Consider the following 22,713-nt stretch of genomic DNA (forward strand, 5'->3'; position numbering starts at 1 on the left):
ATTACGTTACAGTAGCAAGTGAATGCTCTCTACATGATTGTCCAGAGCAGATGTGGAAAGGCAATAATTTGATCCACCGTGTGCCACATTTATGATAAAAGTGTTTATTCCCTCTCCAACTCCATGTCTGAACTTAACATATGTATGCTAGTGTGACTCATACAGCCAAAGTGAAATATTTACTCAACATTAGTCAAAGTTACTTGCTTTTATGAAGAAAGAATTACCAAGTAAGGACAGTGTAATAACATTGAATCAAAACCATAGCAACTTGTTACAAATAATTTTTTGTACTGCCATCAGCTCTCAGTTTCAGTTTTATATCATTCTGAACATTGCAAATCCAAGCTTTAATATCGTAAAGCAAAGTTACTAGTTACCATGTACCAATGTACTTGCTGCTACACGTATATAATCATATCTAAATAAATAAAACCACAAGCCGAATAAAATTAACTCCAGTAGTAAAAAAGTGAGAGGTGGAGTAAGGGAGACGGAATACCATCCTGGGGTAAATTTTTATGTCGTTTACCTGCCCCTCGAAGAGTTAAGAGTTCAGTAAGTTTAATTCTTTTCACCCCAGAATCCTACTATTGGGAGCAATCACTCTCGATTATCAAGCCTAAGTTCACTCAGAGCAATATTGTGAGAGTCTGTTCCTACTTGATTTCACGGCGCTTTACACTGTTTAGGCGCCAAGATGATCTCGTCTGTGCGGAGCCAACGGAGTCGTCTCCCCAGTGGTATGCAGACGTGAGAGGCCGGTCGCAGAGACACCGTCTGCGGCGGGCGCCTACAGGCAGGAGGGGGTCCGTCCGTTATAAGAGCGGCGCTCCGGGCCATCGCCCTGCAGTCCGCACACCGCAGCCATGGCCACCAGAAGCGGCCCACCGGCCGTGCTAGCGCTCCTGTGCGTGGTGAGTGGCAGCACGTTTACGAATTAATTGATCTGTTAAAAACCGTTGAAAAGCCAAGATCGGACAAACTACTTTTTAATTCAAGACAGTTAGCTGTCATCTTCAGGTCTTAAACATCTTTTTTGTAATAAAACATGTTCATTTTACACTGAACCTCATGTCAAATGTATAAAACTCAGCATATTATAAACGTATGTCATCGCTAGAATATTTAAAACTATACAGCACCAGCCGGCCAGAGTGGCCGAGCGGTTCTAGGCGCTACAGTCTGGAACCGCGTGACCGCTACGGTCGCAGGTTCGAATCCTGCCTCGGGCATGAATGTGTGTAATGTCCTTAGGTCAGTTAGGTTTAAGTAGTTCTAAGTTGTAGGGGATTGATGACCACAGATGTTAAGTCGTATAGTGCTCAAAGCCATTTGAACCAATTTATACACCACCTTGCATGTTTATAAATATTTTACCTCTGACTAATGTTTATAATGTGCTGAGTTTTATCCACTTGACATCTTGTGCACGAGATTCAGCGTAAAATGAACATGTTTTGTAACAAAAAAGTTTTTAAGACCTGAAGATGACTGCTAAGACTGTTGAAACTCGTTGCCTTGAATAAAAAAGAATATTTTGTGCGATCTTGGCTTTTAAACGGTTTTTGACAATTAAAGCAGATCGCCCTTCAATATTATCATAATGAGAAAATTCAGTTAACTGATCTGTTTTCCAATGAAAATGTTTTGTCTTATAAAGTTGATGGCTGGGTGTTGTGTGCTGTCCTTAGGTTAGTTAGGTTTAAGTAGTTCTAAGTTCTAGGGGACTTAAGACCACAGCAGTTGAGTCCCATAGTGCTCAGAGCCTCTTATAAAGTGAAGCCGCGTTTGCTCTAGCGATATTTTTTTTTCTCGATGGCAACTGATTACAGAAGCGCCCATGCATATTATTCCTGCTCGCCCGTCAAGAGTGGTCTTTTTGTTTACGAGGTGTGTTCAAAAGTGGCTCTGAGCACTATGGGACTCAACATCTGAGGTCATCAGTCCCCTAGAACTTAGAACTGCTTAAACCTAACTAACCTAAGCACATCCCACACATTCATGCCCGAGGCAGGATTCGAACCTGCGACCGTAGCGGTCCATTTACATAAGGAGCGTGGGAAGAATAACTGTTTAACTGTCTCTGTGCGCGCTGTAATTAATCTAATTTAAACTTGCACCGATACGTATTGGGCTGAAGTGTATTCCTAGAATCATCATTTAAAGTCGGTTCTTGAAACATTGTTTAGTAGGTTTCTCGGGATTGTTTACCTCTGTCTTCGAGAGCCTGCCCGTTCAGTTTCTTCAGCGTCAGTGTGACACTCTTCCACGGGTCAAACAAACTTCTACGACCATTCGTGCCGCCAATCTCTGTGTACAGTGTCCCCTTCTAGAGTTGTGTTTGGTACGGGTCTCACTCACTCACTCACTCACTTAGGAAGAGACGCACGAATGATTTGTAAGCAATTTCCTTTGTAGACCACATTTCCTTAGTATCCTACCAATAAACCGAACTTACCCCGCGTTCTCTTCCATTTCCTCCGGTGTAACGCTTGTTGACACATACAAGCGAAAGGTAGCGAACGCTGACTATATTTTTCCAGTATCCTTCCAGCGAACCGAAGTATGGTACCTGCCTTAGGTACGACTGACCCTATGAGATCATTCCATTCCATTTCCCTGCAAATTGGTAAGCCCAGATATTTGTATGAGTTGACTGATTCTAATTGTGAACCATTTATATTTTATTCATAGAATACTACGTATGTTTGTTTTTTTTTTTTTTTTCATTTTGTGAAGTTCATAATTTTACCTTTAAACCAAGTTGCCGGCTTTGCACCACTTTTAATTCTTATCGACATCTTACTGAATCTTATCTTATAGATAACTACCTAGACTGAGAAACGTCTGAGGTTACTAATGACATTATCTGCCAGTTCATTAATGAACGACCCGGTTCCAAACACACTTCCTTGGGGCACGCCTGAAGTTACTGATACGTCTGTCGATGACTCTCCATCAAAGCTAAGATACTGCGTAAATTTTCACAGCTATCTGTTAATAGGTTGTTAGCATCCCGTAAAACGTGCTACGTGGTTAATACCTCCACCACACGTTAAATTTAAAGAATTTGCAGGGTCTCAGGGAGCATGATAACGTGTTACTAAAATGTGAAAATAATTCTCGCTCTTATATGTATTCGGTGGAGTTATTAGGCATACCCGCACAATACTAATCAGAAGCTATCGGTTTCCGATCAGAGGGCATCGTTGACATAGTACCTTTCGACGGCTGTCATTCTCAGCATCCTAGAGCGAACTGTGTCTCCTATAAGCTAATTTCAAAAGACTATGGTACATTCTTCAAAATTTCCTTTCCAATGGTTTCGCTGTCGTTTCCACCACTGGACATATCATATTTAATAATGTAAAATACTGGCGTTCGGCAAAGTTTGTTGTTATATTACGTATTGTTTTCTCTGCAGCGTTAGACAGTAAGACATCCTTCCTGTTAAGATCCCGCCTCTTATCTTTCACTGCGCCAAGATTGTGTTGTTGTGGTCTTCAGTCCTGAGATTGGTTTGATGCACCAAGATTGACATACGGAAATTCAAAGATTTCTTGGGGCGTAACCTCGTCAACAATGATTTCATGTAACTGTATACGAAATAAAAGTTGTACGCTATAATGAAGTTCAGCAGATTGTTGAGCAAAGCGACAATTTTCCGAGAAACATCGACACACTTGCACAACACCAGAGAAACATCACAAATTTTCCATTATTATTGTTTAACGTGTGTTAAGTAAGCAAAGACAACCAATATCTGTCCTACACATTTTGTATTTTAAAAGACATCATGGTTCCTCTGAGGCAGTCTTAGTAAAATATAATTGCTCACTATTGCTCAGTTTCGACCTCATAGACATCATCAACTGCCTTGCACTACACACACACACACACACACACACACACACACACACACACACATGGCTTCTAGGGGCAACAGTCTTTATTTCATCATTAAGAAATATGATCTTACGCAAAAGTTCTAACACATTAAGTCAAATAATGAAGTTAGAAATTGTGTTGATGTCCTGAGTCAGCGTAGCACGTGGTCGCAAATTAGCCAGGCTGCATTCATCTAGTGTTTAGGAATGAGAGCACTTTGCGACTTCCAATAAACTTTATACATAATTTCAGCAACCTCAGCGAAACCATGACGACGTCTAACCAATGTTTGATAGTTGTGGGGCCCTAGAAGAAGGAAAACCACTTACTTTTTGCATTACTCATACACATTTTATCTGAGCTGCTTTTTACCCCTTCTAGCTTGTCTCTTCCTTTGTTGTTTTATGCAATCACTCTGGCTTCGAATGTCATTGGATATCAGTATTTCACTGGACTGAACTTTTCATAATCACGGTTTAAGATTGTCGATGTATCTTATCAACGTAGGAGTCACATGGCGGGGACTACTGATGGACGATGACGTCGAGTCGGTGTTAGGTCTATACATGTACATGATACTTCTCGTTTAAGTGTTTTCCAGAGGGTACATAGAACCATTTTCATATAATTTCTTCACCATTCCAATCTCTAATAGCACGTGAGAAAACTGGACGCCTAAATCTTTCAGTGTGACCTCTGATTTTTCTTATTTTATCACGATGGTCATCTCTCCCTGTCAGGTGGGAGTCAAATATGTATTTTGGCATTCTGAGCAGAAGGTTAGGGTTGAAATATCGTTGAAAGGTCTCACCCCAACGAGAAACTCAGTAGTCGTACTGACTGCAACCCCAACTTGCTTATGATATCCGTCACAGTCTCCCGCATTTCACGATAATACAAAACGAGCTGCCCTTCTGCAACTGTTTCGATGTTCTCCGTCAATTTTGTCTGGTAAGGATCCCACACCGCGTAGCGGTACGCCAGAACAGGACAGACAAGAGTCATATAAGCAGTGTCTTTAGTAGATAAATCACAAGAAGCAGGTACTTGAAATGGTTATATCAGTTTGTCACTCGTGAGCCGATGTCGTGAAGTTAATTGCCCATGCCATAATTCGATTGTCGGTTATAAAGGTCGGTGCTTCATGGGGTATGAGAACAACGGATAAGAATTAGTGTCCCGCCGGTACTGCCTGTACGCCCTGTGATCTGAGCAAATGTTTCCAACTGACGCAACCCGGGCAGCTTGTTTGTAGGGTGTCTTGAGTGCAACTGTCTCGCATAGATGATGACTCTAACGAGTGCGCTGATAGTGTAGTATCGTGTTTCTGATGTTGATAAAAGAAGCGAAAAGGTGAACTCGGCAAAGGCACATGCTACCCGTTCCGAATGGCACCAAAAGGGTCGCCGCGCTTAACGCCCCCTTCCTATAGACAACCTCCACCAACAGTGCCTTATGTCCTCGCTTTATGAGACCCAGGGGAGAGGTTTGCAATTAACCAAAGAGTACTGTGATCAGATATGGTATACCACCATTTCCCTTCCCCTTGCCACCTGACAAATGGCGATAAAATTTCTTTCGTAGCCAGATTTCGAAATATAACTACTACCACCGAAAGGAATACCATTGCACAAACATATGCTACAACCTCGACTACATACACATTTCTGTAGATCGTAGGAGGTACAGTGTAAAGAGTAAGTATCAGCTCCAGTTTTCTTTCAAATCCTGAATTCTCTAAACAGATTCGGATACCGAACCGTTCTTGTTACGTGGAATCTCTGAATCAAAAATCGTGACATGAATCCGAATCCCGCTAATTTTGCGTAAGTTTCTAGTGTCCTAAATAATGCTGCAGCGTCTCATTTATTACTTCGGGCTGGCCGGTGTGGCCGAGCGGTTCTAGGCGTTTCAGTCTGGAACCGCGCGACCGCTACGGTCGCGGGTTCGAATCCTGCCTCGGGCATGGATGTGTGTGAAGTCCTTAGGTTAGTTATGTTTAAGTAGTTCTAAGCTCTAGGGGACTGATGACTAAGTCCCATTGTGCTCAGAGCCATTTTTTTATTTACTTTAGTTTCGCAACATGGCTCTATTGATTTTCCTCCCTTGTCCCGTGTACTGGTAGTCACTTTTTCAGTAGCGGATAGTGTTGTACCTGTGCACCTAGGGTCACATGGTGTTTCTTGGTCGGTGTTTCAAACTAGTGACTGATATTAAAATCACATGAAGGAATGAGCACGAAAAGTCGCCGTAAGCAGATTCCGGAATTTTCTACTGTTTTTGTTGCTATGAGCCATGAACTTGTGTTTTGTGCAGCATTTGTAAATAATAGGAGCTCTACACATTTACGTGCTGTATAATGTGTAAAGATATTTGAATGATATTGATAATTCTTCAGTAACAGAGTTTAAGATGAGATAATTCCAGTATACTTTTAAAATTGATTACATATGATGAGGGCAGTTAAGCCATACTTCATCGGTTATGCATCATCTTGTACCCTGAAATGGAGGAAAGTCTCCTACCATGCAACACGTGATATTTGCAAATGAGCAGAGTTTCTTTAATGTCTTAATAGTTTCCCCTACCTTGAAAATGGAAATAACTGTTACTTTCCAATAACTTTTAACTGGTTTTTGACAATTCTCCTTAATTTGATTTCACTTGGTTATTGGATAGGTGTGTAGTAGACTAATAATGTAGCGCGTAGACTATAAAATGTGGTAGTGACAAGATATTTTCGACTCCAACAATTTTAAATTTGAATAGAATATTTGTTCCTAAGTACATGACAGTATTGTACGTTGGAACAGTTTTTCACATTTGGAAGAACCTTGATTTTCCGCAGTAATTTTAGTCGTTTCATAAAAAAAACTGCAGCACACACACACACACACACACACACACACACACACACACATACTGATGAGCCAAAATGTTATGTCCACCTGTTTATAGCTTGTTTGTCCGTCTTTGGAACGAAATACATCACTGAGTCTCCGTATCAGTGATCCAACAGTTTGTTGGTAGGTTTTTGGAGGTATGTGGCATTAGATATCTACGCATAGGTCATGTAAGAATTCGTAATTTGCGTAAGTAACGGGCCGGGATTTGCGTATGCGATGTTGGCACCCAATACCGACCAAGATGGGTTCCATAGGATTTACATCAGGCCAATTTGGTCGCCGAGACATCAACGTGAGTTCACTATCACTACGTTTACGTGAGACATATATTCCGGAAGACAAAAACCGGAATTTGGAAACCCTTTTTTCGTTGTCTTGTTTACATGTTAAGGCTTGAAGCGGATTTGCTAGCCCAGTTAAATATGGCTGCTGCAAAGCAGCTTTTCCCATTTCCGATTTAGTTAGCACATCGCTATTTCTCTTCAATTAAATATTAGAAGTAGACAGCTTCATGCTCAATGTAATATTTCTATGTCTCCTTCACTGTGGAAAAAGTCACTCTGTCCATATCAGCAGATTTTTTTTTTAAAAAAAAAAAACAACTCGTACCCTGACAGCCCAAATACGTTTCAAAAATGGTTGTGCGTTTATAGGGTAGCGGGAATCGATTGTGGACGTGGAAAACCGGCAAAAAGAAGCGGATTTCCGGAATAGATTTTGGAGTGTTTACATGGCTAACCAAAAGCCGTATTGGGAAATCGGTTTACGAAATCCGGTTATGGGATCCCATATAAACGTGGTGTATAATGCTCCTCAAATCACTGTAGCATGGTTCTGGCGCCGAGACACGGACAATTATGCTGAAAAATGATTCAAATGTCTCTAACACTATGGGACTTAAAATCTGAGGTTAACAGTCCCGTAGACTTAGAACTACTTAAACCTAACTAACCTAAGGACATCACACACATACATTCCCGAGGCAGGATTCGAACCTGCGACCGTAGCAGCAGCGCTGTTCCGGACTGAAGTTCCTAGAACCGCTCGGCCACAGCGGCCGACAATTATGCTGAGAGATGGCATCGCTGTCGGGGAAGACATTCAACACGAAGGGATGCAGGTTGTTCGCAGCTGTCAGAGTATCTTCGATTACTGCCACAGGTCCCATGCAGGCGCAGGAGAATGTCTCCCATAGCATAATACTGCTCCCATCAGCGTGTGACCGTGGCGCGCTGCACGTTTCGAGCCGCTGTTCACCTCGATGACGGCGTTTGTGGAGACGACTATCGACCTAGTGTAGCAAAAATGTGATGCGCCCAAAGAGTCGACATGTTTCCATTGTTCGACGGTCGAATCCCGGTGGTCCCGTGTCCACTGCAATTGTAATTGATGACGTCGTTCGGTCAACATGTAGACACATAGGGGTAGTCTGCTGCAGAGTTCCGTGTTGCCGCGCGGGATTAGCCGAGCGGTCTCATGCGCTGCAGTCATAGACTGTGCGGCTGGTCCCGGAGGAGGTTCGAGTCCTCCCTCGGGCATGGATGTATGTGTTTGTCCTTAGAATAATTTAGGTTAAGTAGTGTGTAAGCTTAGGGACTGATGACTTTCGCAGTCAAGTCCCGTAAGATTTCACACACACACACACGCACACACACACACACACACACAGTTCCGTGTTCAATAACATACGACGGACCGCGTGCTCCGAAACACTTGTGCGTGCACCAGCATTGTGCTCTTTCGAGAGGGACAACACAGATTACCAACTATCCTACTTTACATAGCAGACAAGTTTCCGAACTCCACGTTCTGCGAGCAGTCGTGGACATCCAACCATTTAGCGCCTAGCTGTAGTTTCACTGTCCTACCTCTTTCCGTGGATGTCCACACATTAGCATGCGAAGATTCGACCAACATCGACGTTTTCGAGATACTCGATCACAGGCTCTGCGTAATAATAATCTGCCCTTTGTCAAAGTCCTCTTATCTCAATGGACTTCCCCATTTACAGTCCGTATCTTCGCTTGTATGATCCCCCGTCCGTGTCTGCTCCGCTTAATACTTTTTTACCGCGTCACGTGCCTGCCACTTCACCAGGCGGCATCCAACGCTGCGGTGAGCAGTGGCCATAGTGTTTTGTCTCATCAGTGTAAAGTGAGTGCTATCGTTTAATAATGAAAGTAGCAAATATATTACACTTATATTACGGGGCAGGGAGGAGGATTAAGTGTGAATAGTGTTCTACTCTCCTTAATTGGCGGTTTAGATTTAATTCCTCTCTCCTATATCAATTACGACAGGTACACTACTCTCGCTTTGCTTCCAAATTTTAAATTCGACGAGAGGAACTGCATTCTTTCGCCTGTATTTGTCACCCTTTCTTTCGTTACACGGCATTAATTTCTGGGCTTCGTAAGAGCACCACCCGATCCGCTCCAAGGAACAGGAAGCGCCGCTGCGACGCGAACAGAAAGTCGTATCAGGTGCCGGCGGCTTTCTCCGGGCAGACAAGGCAAAACACAATAAGAGTACTCACAGAACTGCGGTATGCTCTACATAAGTAAGCCTCGTATTGAGACGTTCCCAGTAAAATGTGTCATCACTGAGTCGTAATCACCTCTGCACCCGAAATGCTTACGGCAGGCTTGTGTGATGGCTCTCGACTAATCCGGTGCTAATCCTGGTGCACGACAAACTGTTTCGTCGCCAGTGTTTGGCTGGTACTTTCTGAAAACCAGCCCTTGCGCCAATTATCATGGGTTAGACTCAAAACATCTAGGCAATGGCACACAGAGTGACGGTCTGTGACATTGTTTTTGGTCAGTTTGGGGTGTTTTGCTCGGCAGTGTAAATGTAATGTGCAGTGGAGAGGATATACATCAGGCCACAGTACACAGACCTTTTACAATTCTACCGTCCCTCAAAAAACGTAAAATAACATATCCCGCTCTTGGTCTGCAACAGTGAAAAGACGTCTGTCCTCTTCACCAACACCAAACACCAGCCACGCAGCCCGCATCTCGTGGTCGTGCGGTAGCGTTCTCGCTTCCCACGCCCGGGTTCCCGGGTTCTATTCGCGGCGGGGTCAGGGATTTTCTCTGCCTCGTGATGACTGGGTGTTGTGTGATGTCCTTAAGTTAGTTAGGTTTAAGTAGTTCTAAGTTCTAGGGGACTGATGACCATAGATGTTAAGTCCCATAGTGCTCAGAGCCATTTTTGAACCAGCCACGCAGATAAACAACTATCCACCTGAAGATGATTGTGTGAACCATTCGAAACGTGTAGTGGAAAAATAAACAAGTGACTGACGCAGAAACTGTTTTATTTGTATCCGTCCTTATGTCGTCGTCTAGCTGGTATTTATTCTTCATGTTACTATTCATTATTCTCAGTAGTGCGACTGTATTCGTGATTTCCTGTCAGAACGTCACGGTACGTAGCAATCGACGGAAAATCTTCGAGTAAGACAGAAGTGGTATCTGGCGTTCCCCAAGGGAGTGTTATAGGCCCTCTGCAGTTCCTGATCTATATAAACAATGTAGGAGACAATATGAGCAGCCCTCTTAGACCATTTGCAGATGATGCAGTCATTTACCGTCTAATAAAGTCATTAGAGGATCAAAACAAACTGCAAAACGAATTAGACAAGATATCTGTATAGTGCGATAAGTGGCAATTGACTCTAAATAACGGAAATTGTGAAATCATCCACATGAGCGATGGAAGGAATCCGATAAATTTCGGTTACAGGAAAAAACACACAAATCTAAAGGTTGTAAATTCTACTAAATACCAAGGGATACAAGAACGAATAACTTAAAGTTGAACGATCAAATGGATAATGTGGAGAATGCAACCAAAGACTGCGGTTTATTGGCAGAACACGCATAAAATGTGACATGGTTACTAAAGAGACTGCCTACACTACGATTGCCCGCTCTCTTCTGGAGTAATGTTGTGCGGTGTGGAATCCGCATCAAATAGGGTACAAGGAGGACATCGAAGACGTTCAAAGATGGGCATCTCGTTTTCTACTATCGCGAAATAGGGAAGAGAGTCCCACAGATATGATACGCGAAATGGGGTGGCAGTCGTTGAAACCAAGGCGTTTTTCGTTGCGAAAGGACCTTCTTACACGATTTCAATCACCTACATTCTTCTCAAGGTGTGAAAATATTTTGGTGCCGCCCACTTACATAGAGACAAATGACCATCATACTGTAAGAGAATTCAGAGCTCGCACGGAAAGATTTAAGTTTTCGTTTTTTCCTGCATGCTGTTCAAGAGTGAAACTGTAGAGAACTAGCTTGAAGGTTGTTTGATGAACCCTCTACCAGGCACTTAATCGTGAATTGTAGATTATGTACATGTAGCTGTAGATGTAGATTCCTTCCAGTGCATCCTTTATTGCCGGCAGGAGTGGACGAGCGGTTCTAGGCGCTTCAGTCCGGAACCGCGTTGCAGCTACGGTCGCAGGTTCGAATCCTGCTTCGGGCATGGATGTGTGTAAAGTCCTTAGGTTAGTTAGGTTTAAGCAGTTCTAAGTCTAGGGGAGTGATGACCTCAGTAGTTAAGTCCCATTGCTCAAAGCCATTTTTTTAAAAAATGATGACCAAAACACTAAATGACAAGATTGTTCTTCGCAGTGGGCGGACACGTGTGTGGGGAAATGCTGACACAATCGTCGCTACCAACAGAAACTTCAGTGTTGAGCTTCACCACGCAATTTTGAACTTCATCACGCAGTTTTGACACTACAACTGCTACGCCGCTAGCGTTGGCAGAAATGAAAAAAAAAAAAAAAAAAAAAAAACAAGGAAATCGGTATTAAGTGTTCCGGACAAATCCGATATGTGACTAAACCGAACGATGGACCCACCACCAGATACCTTTTATTGTGCCACTTACATGCAGTTACCATTGTTTGCAAAGTGATTATCGCCAAGCGTGAACGTGAATCATTTCGCTTTTTCTTGCTCTAAGGGGATAGGTAAATGGAAATGTCGTGTGGCTAAGGCCTCCCGTCGGGTAGACCGTTCGCCTGGTGCAGGTCTTTCGATTTGACGCCACTTCGGCGACCTGCGCGTCGATGGGGATGAAATGATGATGATTAGGACCACACAACACCCAGTCCCTGAGCGGAGAAAACCTCCGACCCAGCCAGGAATCGAACCTGGGCCCTTAGGGTTGACAGTCTGTCACGCTGACCACTCAGCTACCGGGGCGGACTAGGGGATAGGTAGGCTGCTACGTTGTTGACTATGTACAGCATATTTACGATGTGCAAGCGATATTTTTATACGAAGGCACTAGGCTGCTAGGTTGTTGACGATGTACAGCATATTTACGATGTGCAAGCGATATTTTTATACGAAGGCACTTCGATATTCTTTCCGTCAATATATCGATTCATCGACAGTCCTTTCGTGATACATCGATGGCCTACAACGGTATTTCTTTAAATATCGATACATTGTAAACCCGATATTTTTAAAGATGTCAACAGTCCTGGTAGCAAGGTAAGGAGAGTGGACGATGGGGCAGGGGTGACGGCGGTGGCGGGCAGAGAGCGCCAGCGCCAGGTGAGCGGGCTCCGCCGTGGTTCTCCGCCGCTTTCGCGCCTCTGCAGGCCACCTCGTCCCACCGGCGCACATTGTGTCTGTTCCGCTCCAGCGGGCGAGGAGCCGGCGGCGCAAAAAGCCGACACGGGAAAGGCTGGCTGCCCGGCCGCGAGCGCCCCGTCCCACCGCGCTCCACCCTTTCGCGGGTGCTGAGCCTTCTTCGCGCCGCGCCCCTCAGGAATGCGAGTGGACTTCCTGGTAGAAGCCGACGGCCGGCTCCTCTCACTTTTTCTTCGTCAGCCAGTTCCTCCGGCGTTTTGTAACTGCGTTGCGCAACTAGATCGTCCAGTGGTGCGCATCTTCATTTCTTCTCAACTTCCAGCTTTTGCCTGCGAACTTTTTGATCGTCTGGACAGCGACTGCGAACTGGTCTGTGCGGTTTTATATCAGACTGCCAATACGGTTCCCGACTGTATATTTTGAAGAAGGCTAGAAAAGTTCTCACTGTACACTACGTTTTCCTGTGTTCAAATGGGTGCTATCTGCGTTACGTAAAAAGGCGGCCCAGTTTTCAGCCATCCTGTGCGTTCCTTTCCATTAAGCACTGCCAGCCAGAAAGATAGTCTCTTTCCGTGTGCCTGTACTGTGTTCATCATAAGAATAAACCTCATGTATTCTCCCGCCGTTGCTGGAATCATATGGATTTAGTTTCCAGTGTAGCGCAGTCCAAGCTGTCTGGAGTACTGTCAAGACAATAACAATGTTACTTTTCATTTTTGTGCTTTACGTGCGCACCGACTGAGCGATAATACGGGCAACAGCTTTAATGTCGCATTTAACTTGGGCAGCACGGGTCAGCTAGCTAGTCCAACCAACTTGCAGCGCAGAATCAGATTTTCACTCTGCAGCGGAGTGTGCGTTGACATGAACCTTCCTGGTACATTAAAACTGTGTGCCGGACCGAGACTCGAACTCGGGAATTTTGTCTTTTGCGAAGAGCTTCTGTAATGTTTGCAAGGTAGCAGACGAGGTACTGGCAGAAGTAAAGCTGTGAGGACGGGGCGTGACTCGTGCGTCGGTAGCTCAGTTGGTAGAGCACTTGCTCGCGAAAGGCAAAGATCCCGAGTTCGAGTCTCGGTCCGGCACAGTTTTAATCTGCCAGGAAGTTTCATATCAGCGCACACTCCGCTGCAGAGTGAAAATCTCATTGTGGAAACATCCCCTAGGCTGTGGCTAAATCATGTCTCCGCAATATCCTTTCTTTCAGGAGTGCAAGTTCTGCAGGGTTCGCAGGAGAACTTCTATAACGTTTGGAAGGTAGGAGACGAGGTACTGGCAGAAGTAAAGCTGTGAGGACGGGGCGTGAGTCGTGCTTGGGTAGCTCAGTTGGTAGAGCACTTGCCCACGAAAGGCAAAGATCCCGAGTTCGAGTCTCGGTCCGGCACACAGTTTTAATCTGCCAGGAGGTTTCAACTTGCAGTGGTTCAAAATGGTTCTTAGCACTATGGGACTTGACATCTGAGGTCATCAGTCCCCTAGAGATTAGAACTACTTATACCTAACTAATCTAAGGACATCACACACATCCGTGCCCGAGGCGGTATTCGCACCTGCGACCGTAGCGGTCGCGCGGTTCCACATTGAAGCGCCTAGAACCGCTTGGCCGCAACTTGCAGTGACATGAGTAATAGCACTTACGACGTAAAAAGATACGAGAGAGAGACAACACACAGTTCAATGTCACTTAATTTTTGAAGAGAATGAAATAATATTTGGAAAATCGTCAGCAATTTCACACACTTCTTAGGTTACCAAACGGAAAGCACAACATGCTTTCCTTCTTAACTAACGAAGTGTCGTAATTAGAAACACGAATGTTTAAAGTATCCAACATAAACACATGGTAATTGTTCTGTGCTAGACATGTGTGACGCAACAGCGTATTGCAGGGATTTCACGGTACAGTTAAGTACTGAATCCACTGAAGGTATTACAGTCAGTCGTCCAGTAATCTCTCAATTCCTTCCATATCTGAATACGCGAAATACATTTCAGTATCGCAATTGCCATCTGCTACGCTGATAATGAGTCGATCGACAACTGATCCACGAAGCCAGCTAAGCGCCCCATTTTCTCCTCTTCTTTTATGATATGCTGTTCTGTATCCCGCCAGCATTCGACAGCGACCTGGGAGAAAGCTTTGCCGTTGCTACGTCCGGCAGTTTAAACGTCTTGTTATTTCTCGCGACAAATTCCTTAACTTGGCTCCAGATCAGTTCTGCTGGATTCACATCGCTGTGTTACGGTGGCAACTGTAAAACTGCACCATATCCATGGCGTGCTCAATGCCGTGAAAATTATTGTTGTTCCTGTTTCCACAACGCTTATCTCTCCGGCTCCTGAGATACCACATCTACGGTATAAAACAATCGACATAGTCCACATAAAGAGTATTTGATTTTTGATTTTTGTCGTATGAATTTTATTTATGTTTTCTTAATTTAAGCAACATTTATGAACAATCTTTTATGAAATACCAATAATTAAGAATTTATACAGGGTGAGTTACCTAACATTACCACTGGAAACACCTCCCAAACCACAACAAACATTGAATAACCAATTCTGCAGACCGAAAGTCAGGAGAGGGGCTGTTGTAATTGGTTAATAGAAACCACTGAGAAATGCACGGAAGTATGATTTTTCACCACATACTTATGTTTCTTAAAATAGAAATCTGCTGTTATTTTTAGCACAACTGAAAATAGAAACAAATACCTAATCAATGCCGTTTGTTACATTCTGCCATGTTACGTACATCCAGAGTAATATGTAACGTAAAGTTGACGCTTGAAACCTCAGACGCTCAGCCGCGTGTTGTAACAAACAATATCTGCAGGGGTATGTTTACGAAGACTTCGATGTTTACGAGTTTGGCTGTCTCCGTGTCTGCACGTAGTGATTGCTGAATTAGTCCTTGTACTCAGAATAACTGTAGTACACTGTGTTCAAATGGCTCAAATGGCTCTGAGCACTATGGGACTTAACTTCTGAGGTCATCAGTCCCATAGAACTTATAACTACTTAAACCTAACTAACCTAAGGACATCACACACATCCATGCCCGAGGCAGGATTCGAACTTGCGACCGTAGCGGTCGCGCGGTTCCAGACTGTAGCGCCTAGAACCGCTCGGCCACTCCGGCCGGCAGTGCAGTTTGTCAAAAAATGGTTCAAATGGCTCTGAGCACTATGGGACTTAACATCTTAGGTCATCAGTCCCCTAGAACTTAGAACTAGTGAAACCTAACTAACCTAAGGACATCACACACATCCATGCCCGAGGCAGGATTCGAACCTGCGACCGTAGTAGTCGCGCGGTTCCGGACTGCGCGCCTAGAACCGCGAGACCACCGCCGCCGGCTGCAGTTCGTCAAAGTAGTGTAATGCGCATACTTCATCGTCAAAAATTTCACCCGTACCAATGTCGCTGCATCAGCAATTATATGGAGATGACTTTAAAAATCGAGTGAATTTCTATCAGTAAACATTAACAGAGAATGCGTTGCACTTCTACTGTTTACCGATGAAGCAGGTTTCACAAACCACGATGCAGTGAATTTAAGAAACATGCATTACTGGCCCGAGGACAATCCCCGCTGGCTTCGACAGGTTGAGCGACAGCGACCGTGGAATGTAAATGAATGGTGCGGAGTAATTGGCGACCGTCTCATTGGTCCTCACTTCACTGAAGGCACCCAAACAGCTGCAAAAATCGAAATGTGTGTGAATTCCTAAGGGACCAAACTGCTGAGGTTATCGGTCCCTAGACTTACAGACTACTTAAACTAATTTAAACTAACTTATGGTAAGAACAACACACACACCCATGCCTAAGGGAGGACTCGCACCTCCCGCGGGAGGAGCTGCAAAAGACATCGAGTTTCTACAAAATGATCTTCCAACATTGCTAGAAAATGTCCCGGTGGAAACGATTAGACGTGTGTGATATCAACATGATGGTGCCCCTGCAGATTCTGCAATGATCACTAGGGTGACCCTTTACAGAATGTTGGACGGGCATTTCATAGAACGTGGTGGACGCATAAATTGGCCTGCCCGTTCTCCTTATCTGACACCTTTAGACTTCTTACTGTGGCGTACGTCAAAGGAGAACGTGTACTGTGGTGTGCCTACAACCCCAGAAGATATGAAACATCGTATTGAAGCAGCTTGTGGCAACATTACACCAGATGTATTGTGTCGTGTAAAACATTCATTACGCGGTAGATTTCAAATGTGTGCAGCAAATGATGGACACCACTTTGGACATTTATTGGCCTGAAATGCCGCGACACACTCTTTCCATTCTGTGATTGAAAACAAAACACAAATTTGTAAGTTTAACTAAATTATCATACATTTTCTTCTAACAAATCAGTGCCATACGGTATTCTTCAGAGAAAAAGACTAATAAAAATGTTAGCTTGTGGACGTCACGTGCCGTTCAACTCCCTTTTCTACCTACGTTACATAACTGGTCTGTTTGTATCCCCAATTAATTCGGTTCTCTCCGAAACACACGATTGAACTGCTGAGGAGTTATTCAAGCCTCAACTTTTACGTTACAAATTACTCTGCATGTAATTAATATTTTACAGTATAAGAAACAGTATTGATCAAGTATTTTTTTCTATTTTCAGTTGTGCTAAAACACAAGTTCCTATTTAAAAAAACATAAGTATGTGTTTAAAATCATAGTAAAATGCATTTCTCAGTATTAACCAATCATACCAGCCCCTCTCCTTACTTTCGGTCTGCGGAATTGGTTATTCCGTGTTTGTCGTGGTTTGGAAGGCATTTACAGTGGTAATGTTAGGTGACTCACCCTGTATTTGTCATGGAAACCAGAATTTTGGGTGTTATATCTAATGAGAAAAAATAAGACGCGCATTTTTTGTTAAAATCATTAGGTACATGTTAATTAGCATATAATTGATGAATTTTACACTTAAAAGATGTGGGTATTCTAAACTGAACTCAAAAAAGAACCACGAAATCGTAGTCTGAGCCTCGATCACATTTAGATGGATTATCTTCTACGACGCTACCGACTCAACTATGCATCCTTTGCTGTAATATCTCTTAATGTAATAAATACAGTTCCTCGGAAAATATCAAAGCTGGTTTTTTCTGTAAACTTGTGAAAAACGTTACGAACAACAGGTTTCTCGTCACTTGTTACATGCACGTGTTTCACAACGTAGCAGCGAGAAGCGTCCGCCATTTTCACATTACGTACCGTATTAACAAAATGGCTCAAATGGCTCTGAGCACTATGGGACTCAACTGCTGAGGTCATTAGTCCCCTAGAACTTAGAACTAGTTAAACCTAACTAACCTAAGGACATCACAAACATCCATGCCCGAGGCAGGATTCGAACCTGCGACCGTAGCGGTCTTGCGGTTCCAGACTGCAGCGCCGTATTAACAGCGAGACAGTCAGTGCACAACAGTAGGGAGACAGCGACTGTACACGATTTTTAAATTAATAACTATATAACTAAAATATGATCAAAAAAACGTTGTTGGCTCTTAATACGTTAGAATATCTTAATAGTTCCATTTCCCATAACGCAGAAATAACAATCTAATACTTAAGAAGGACCCACTTCCAAGAGCGTAACAACACCTGTGTACAAGTGCTACGGGTGTTGACCAATCATGGCGTTTGTGTTTTTTTACATGAGATTTATTTTTATGATGAATGAAGCATAGCTGCAAATTCCTATCACGCGGCCAGTGTCTCTTGCAGGTATTAGTGCAATTTCAAAGAAAAAAAAAAAAGTCAGATGACGGCAATAATGACGACGTGCTCCACAAGAAGGCGAGGGGGATTATTTAACGCATTTATAACTCTTTCAAAAGTGAATCTGAAATTTGCACTCCTGCTGTTGACATTCTGAGGAAACAAGATCGAGCTGCAGAAGTATGTGGTACAGGCAAGAAAATTGTACAGCGAATTGCAAACGAAAGTTGTAGAGCAGCAGATACGATGGGAAGGCTTGACTTCGTGTCGGCTTGAGGGGACAGAAATAGCAGGAAATAAATAACACAAAGCGATAGTTTTGACAAGGATATTTTCAGGCACTCCATGTCTGAAATGTGTACAAATTGTGAAAATCTGATGCCACAAAAGAAAAATGTGGTAAGATCTTATGGGAGCAAACTGCTGAGGTCATCAGTCCCTAATATTACGCACCACTTAATCTAACTTAAAGTAACTTACGCTAAGGACAACACACACTCCCATGCCCGAGGCAGGACTCGAACCTCCGACGGGGTGAGGCGCGCGGACCGTGACAAGGCTCCTTAGACCGAGCAGGATGTCACGAAAACTTTTTACAATTATATACGAGAAAAATTCCTTCAAATGTAACGGTCTGTCAGTGTAAAAAATTCAAAGACATTGGTTTCAAATACGTTAAAAGTTACGATGCAAGAAAGCTTTTAATGGAAAGAAATGACATAGCTGCAGCACGACCCACATTCTTGAGAAATATGCACGATATACGAGAAGAAGATACTTTAATAGTTTATTGTGTTGACGAAAAATGGCTGAATCAGAATCATTACAGGAAAATCTGCTGCAGTAGTAATGGTATCCACGCCCGCCCGGCTGGCCGCGCGGTCTAACGCGCTGCTTCCCGAGCGGGAAGGCGGGCCGGTCCCCGGCACGAATCCGCCCGGCGGATCAGTGTCGAGGTGCGGTGTGCCGGCCAGTCTGTGGATGGTTCTTAAGGCAGTTTTCCATCTGCCTCGGCGAATACGGGCTGGTTCCCCTTATCCCTTTATTCCGCCTCAGTTACACTATGTCGGCGATTGCTGCGCATACTCCACGTACGCGTACGCCGTAATTACTCTACCACGCAAACATTTGGGGTTACACTCGTCTCGTCTGGTATGAGATGTTCCCGGGAGAGGGGAGGGGCGGGGGTTCACGCACAATAACCCTAGGTGTGGTGTGGGGTGGCGGTGAGGTGGGTAGATTGGTGCGGCCTGTTTTGGGTTTGTGAACCACTGAGGGCTACTGCGGGACGAAGCCTCACCGTCGTTTCTAGGTCCCCGGTTCAGTACACACACACACACACACACACACACACACACACACAATGGTATCTACGGTTTCAAAGTTCCCATACGAAAACGTTCCAGGATAATTATTCTGCATGTTGGCTCTTCTTCTGGTTTTGTTCCTGAGAGGAAACTTGTGGTTAGGAGCAAGATAAACAGAAGTGATTGTCATTAGAAATGAGCGCTGTCGCTTTCAAGAAGTGAGTCACTGAACACCTCTTGCCATATCTTGCTCCGAAGTCGGTCACTGCAATAGGCAATGCCAGTTATCATTCAGCTGTTGCAGAGAAAATATCAAGTACGAACACAAACCAGGAAAGCGGATATAGTTCTCTTCCTCAAATATAAAGATATTCCGCACAGTATAAACCAGCATCACGCCGCACTCCTGCAAATCGTTAATTTACCCAAGTCATGCGACAAAATGTACGAACATAACTTACTTGCGCATGAATTGGTCACACAGTTTTGCGTTTACCGCCATATCACCGTTATTATCATCCGATTGAATTAATTTGGGCACAGGTTAACGGCTATGTGGCAGGAAAAAGCAAATTCAAGATATCAAACACAGAATGGCTTGTACGTGAAGGAAAAAGGCATCTCCCCTTCAGCGTGGGTATACTGGGTGCGGTATGCTATAAAGCTTCAGAAAGAAGACTCTTATGGAGGCGAATAAATGGATATACGGATATTCCCATTACAAACGTCTAGGACCTGTAGAGAGGAGTGTATTTTGAATAGGAACCCATGTCCAGAAAAGAAGAAATATTGGTTTTAACGTCCTGTAGATATCGTGGTCGTTAGAGACAGAGCACAAGCTCGGATGGTCTCAAGGATGAGGAAGGAAATTGGCTGTGCCCTTTCAAAGGCACCATCCCGCCACTTGTCCAGAGCGATGTAGGGAAATTATGGAATCCTTAAATCTGGATGGCCGGACGACGGTTTGAATCGTTGCCATAACGAATGCGAGTCCAGTGTGTCAACCACTGCGCCGTGTCGCTTCGTGTCCGGACACCTACCGTTTCCTTTCTACGACGGTGTCAGTTCAGATGTCTAACCCATCCACTTCTGCTTGAGGAAGTGAATCAGGCGTGACGCAGTACAATTATTAGGTAACAATTCGAAAGGAAACATAACAAAACATCCATTTATCACTTAAGTAGGTTTTTGGTACTATCACTTAAACATTACGTGTTTGCATTATTCAAAAACAAAAAAGAACCCAGCATACTGTGCGTACAAAACAGTACTGATGCATTACGACTGCGGCTCGATGCTGCGACCACCAACGTTGTTACAGACATTGTACTTACGAAGGATGTTCTGGTACGCATTCTCCATCCCACCTGGTGTCTCTTCAATTTCCAGTTCAGCGGCCAGAATCTTCTTCTATCTCTACAGGAGTCTCGTAAATTAAACAGTGCATAAATTGTGATAACTGGATTTTTCGTTATGTATCCTTTCGAATTGTACCACGCCTAATTATATTCCTCAAGCAGGCGTAGAACGGAAACTGTACGTTTTCAGACGTGGTTCCTCATCAAAATATTATATACTCACTCCCCTCTACAAGCCCTAGAAGTTTGTTACGGGAATTTCCGAACACCGTGTAGACCTTGAACCTATCATCTTAAATTTACAATCAGATAGTCCGGACGTAGACTCAAAGAGCACTGACGATGATATTACTATGTAGCCTTCGGAACAAAGCAAGGCAATAATAGTTCTTGGTTTTCAAGACTCATGGCTTAAAATTTTTATTCATTGTCAACATATCAGCTGCATAAAAAGTATATGAGAACTTTCTAGCCTTTATGGATTGAGAATTGACGCGCTCAGTGGCCGCGCGGTATGAGGCGCCTTGTCACGGATTGCGCGGCACCTCCTGCCACAGGTTCGAGTCCCCCCTCGGGCATGGGTGTGAGTGTGTTGTTCTTAGCATAAATTAGTTTAAGTAGTGCATAGGTCTAAGGACCGATGATCTCAGCAGTTTGGTCACTTAGGAACTCACACACATTTGAACATTTTTTTGATTCAGAATTTGTATCCTAAGAAATATGCACACATTTCTTGTTACGAATTACAGAACTATAATTTTCAACAAATTTGCGACGTAGAAGCATCTAGCTAGTTAGTTGTGAAATTTAAGCTTTTTTCAGTGTTTACTATGCTCTAATAATTCTCGAAACTGCGGCAAGATAAATTCGTCAGAAACACCGAAATTTCGGCACGTAACCCCCTGTCATTTTGAAGGCACAAACTGGAGACTGTCTTAAGAAGGTAGAGAGGGTTATCTGTTCAGATATCGATTCTTTTCTACGATATCAAGAAGCATCCTCTCGAGTTATTCGTAGAAGATGGTTTGCTGTTTGCTTGTTCCGTGGGTCATACACGCTGTCTCTGAATATAATGTAGAACAAGTTAGTGTACAGTCATAATGCTCTTTGACAACGAAGAATACGACAAAATCTGACCATTTACATGATAGTCTCTAGAATCAGTTTTTGCTACCAATAATTCTTGTTTACACGCAGTGATCCACAACTAACTAGTTTCAAACATTCTACTCATATACATTTTTTTAAAAAAATCAGTGAAACAGAAGTAGTTAAGAAGCAAATAATTTAATGATTACAGCTTGTGTCTGAAGTTAATTTTTGTGTGTATCACATTTTTACTTATTTTACAATCAAAATCTCACTAAAATTACAATGAGAAAAAATTGTAGCTGAGGTCTCCATGCAGACGATTAATCGAAATAGGTTTTAAAAGTTATAGTATTATTCCCCGCCGGCCGGTGTGGCCGTGCGGTTAAAGGCACTTCAGTCTGGAACCGCGTGACCGCTACGGTCGCAGGTTCGAATCCTGCCTCGGGCATGGATGTGTGTGATGTCCTTAGGTTAGTTAGGTTTAATTAGTTCTAAGTTCTAGGCGACTGATGACCTCAGAAGTTAAGTCGCATAGTGCTCAGAGCCATTATTCCCCTCACAGATTTGAAATTACAGTACGCTGTACAGTAAGCTAGTGAACTTGACTGCTGTTTGTAGCAACACAGTTCGATAACGCGGACATTGCAAAGCTTTCTGCCGCTATGCTTACTCCAACCTCACCCCTTCCAGGCTTCCCAGTAGCTCCATCTCTCTGCGCGGAACTGCCTTCCCACGTGACGTGGACTTACACAGAAACTAGCAAGACCTTTCGAAGCAGGGCATTCGGGAG

The 22,713-nt window shown here is 43.6% G+C and overlaps 1 protein-coding gene across 2 annotated transcripts in view; it reads left to right on the top strand.

Moving 5' to 3' along the window:
- Positions 1-860: 860 nt before the first annotated feature.
- LOC124619524 (keratin, type I cytoskeletal 9-like) overlaps positions 861-22,713 on the top strand; it is a 95,943-nt gene continuing 74,090 nt past the window's right edge. For both annotated transcript variants that reach the window (XM_047145976.1, XM_047145986.1), the window contains exon 1: positions 861-917. In XM_047145976.1, the coding sequence (XP_047001932.1) occupies positions 870-917 (48 nt within the window). In that variant the 5' untranslated portion in view covers positions 861-869. The remainder of the gene's footprint in view (positions 918-22,713) is intronic.

The sequence above is a fragment of the Schistocerca americana genome, chromosome 1 (genome assembly GCF_021461395.2).
Source record: "Schistocerca americana isolate TAMUIC-IGC-003095 chromosome 1, iqSchAmer2.1, whole genome shotgun sequence".
NCBI lineage: Eukaryota > Metazoa > Arthropoda > Insecta > Orthoptera > Acrididae > Schistocerca > Schistocerca americana.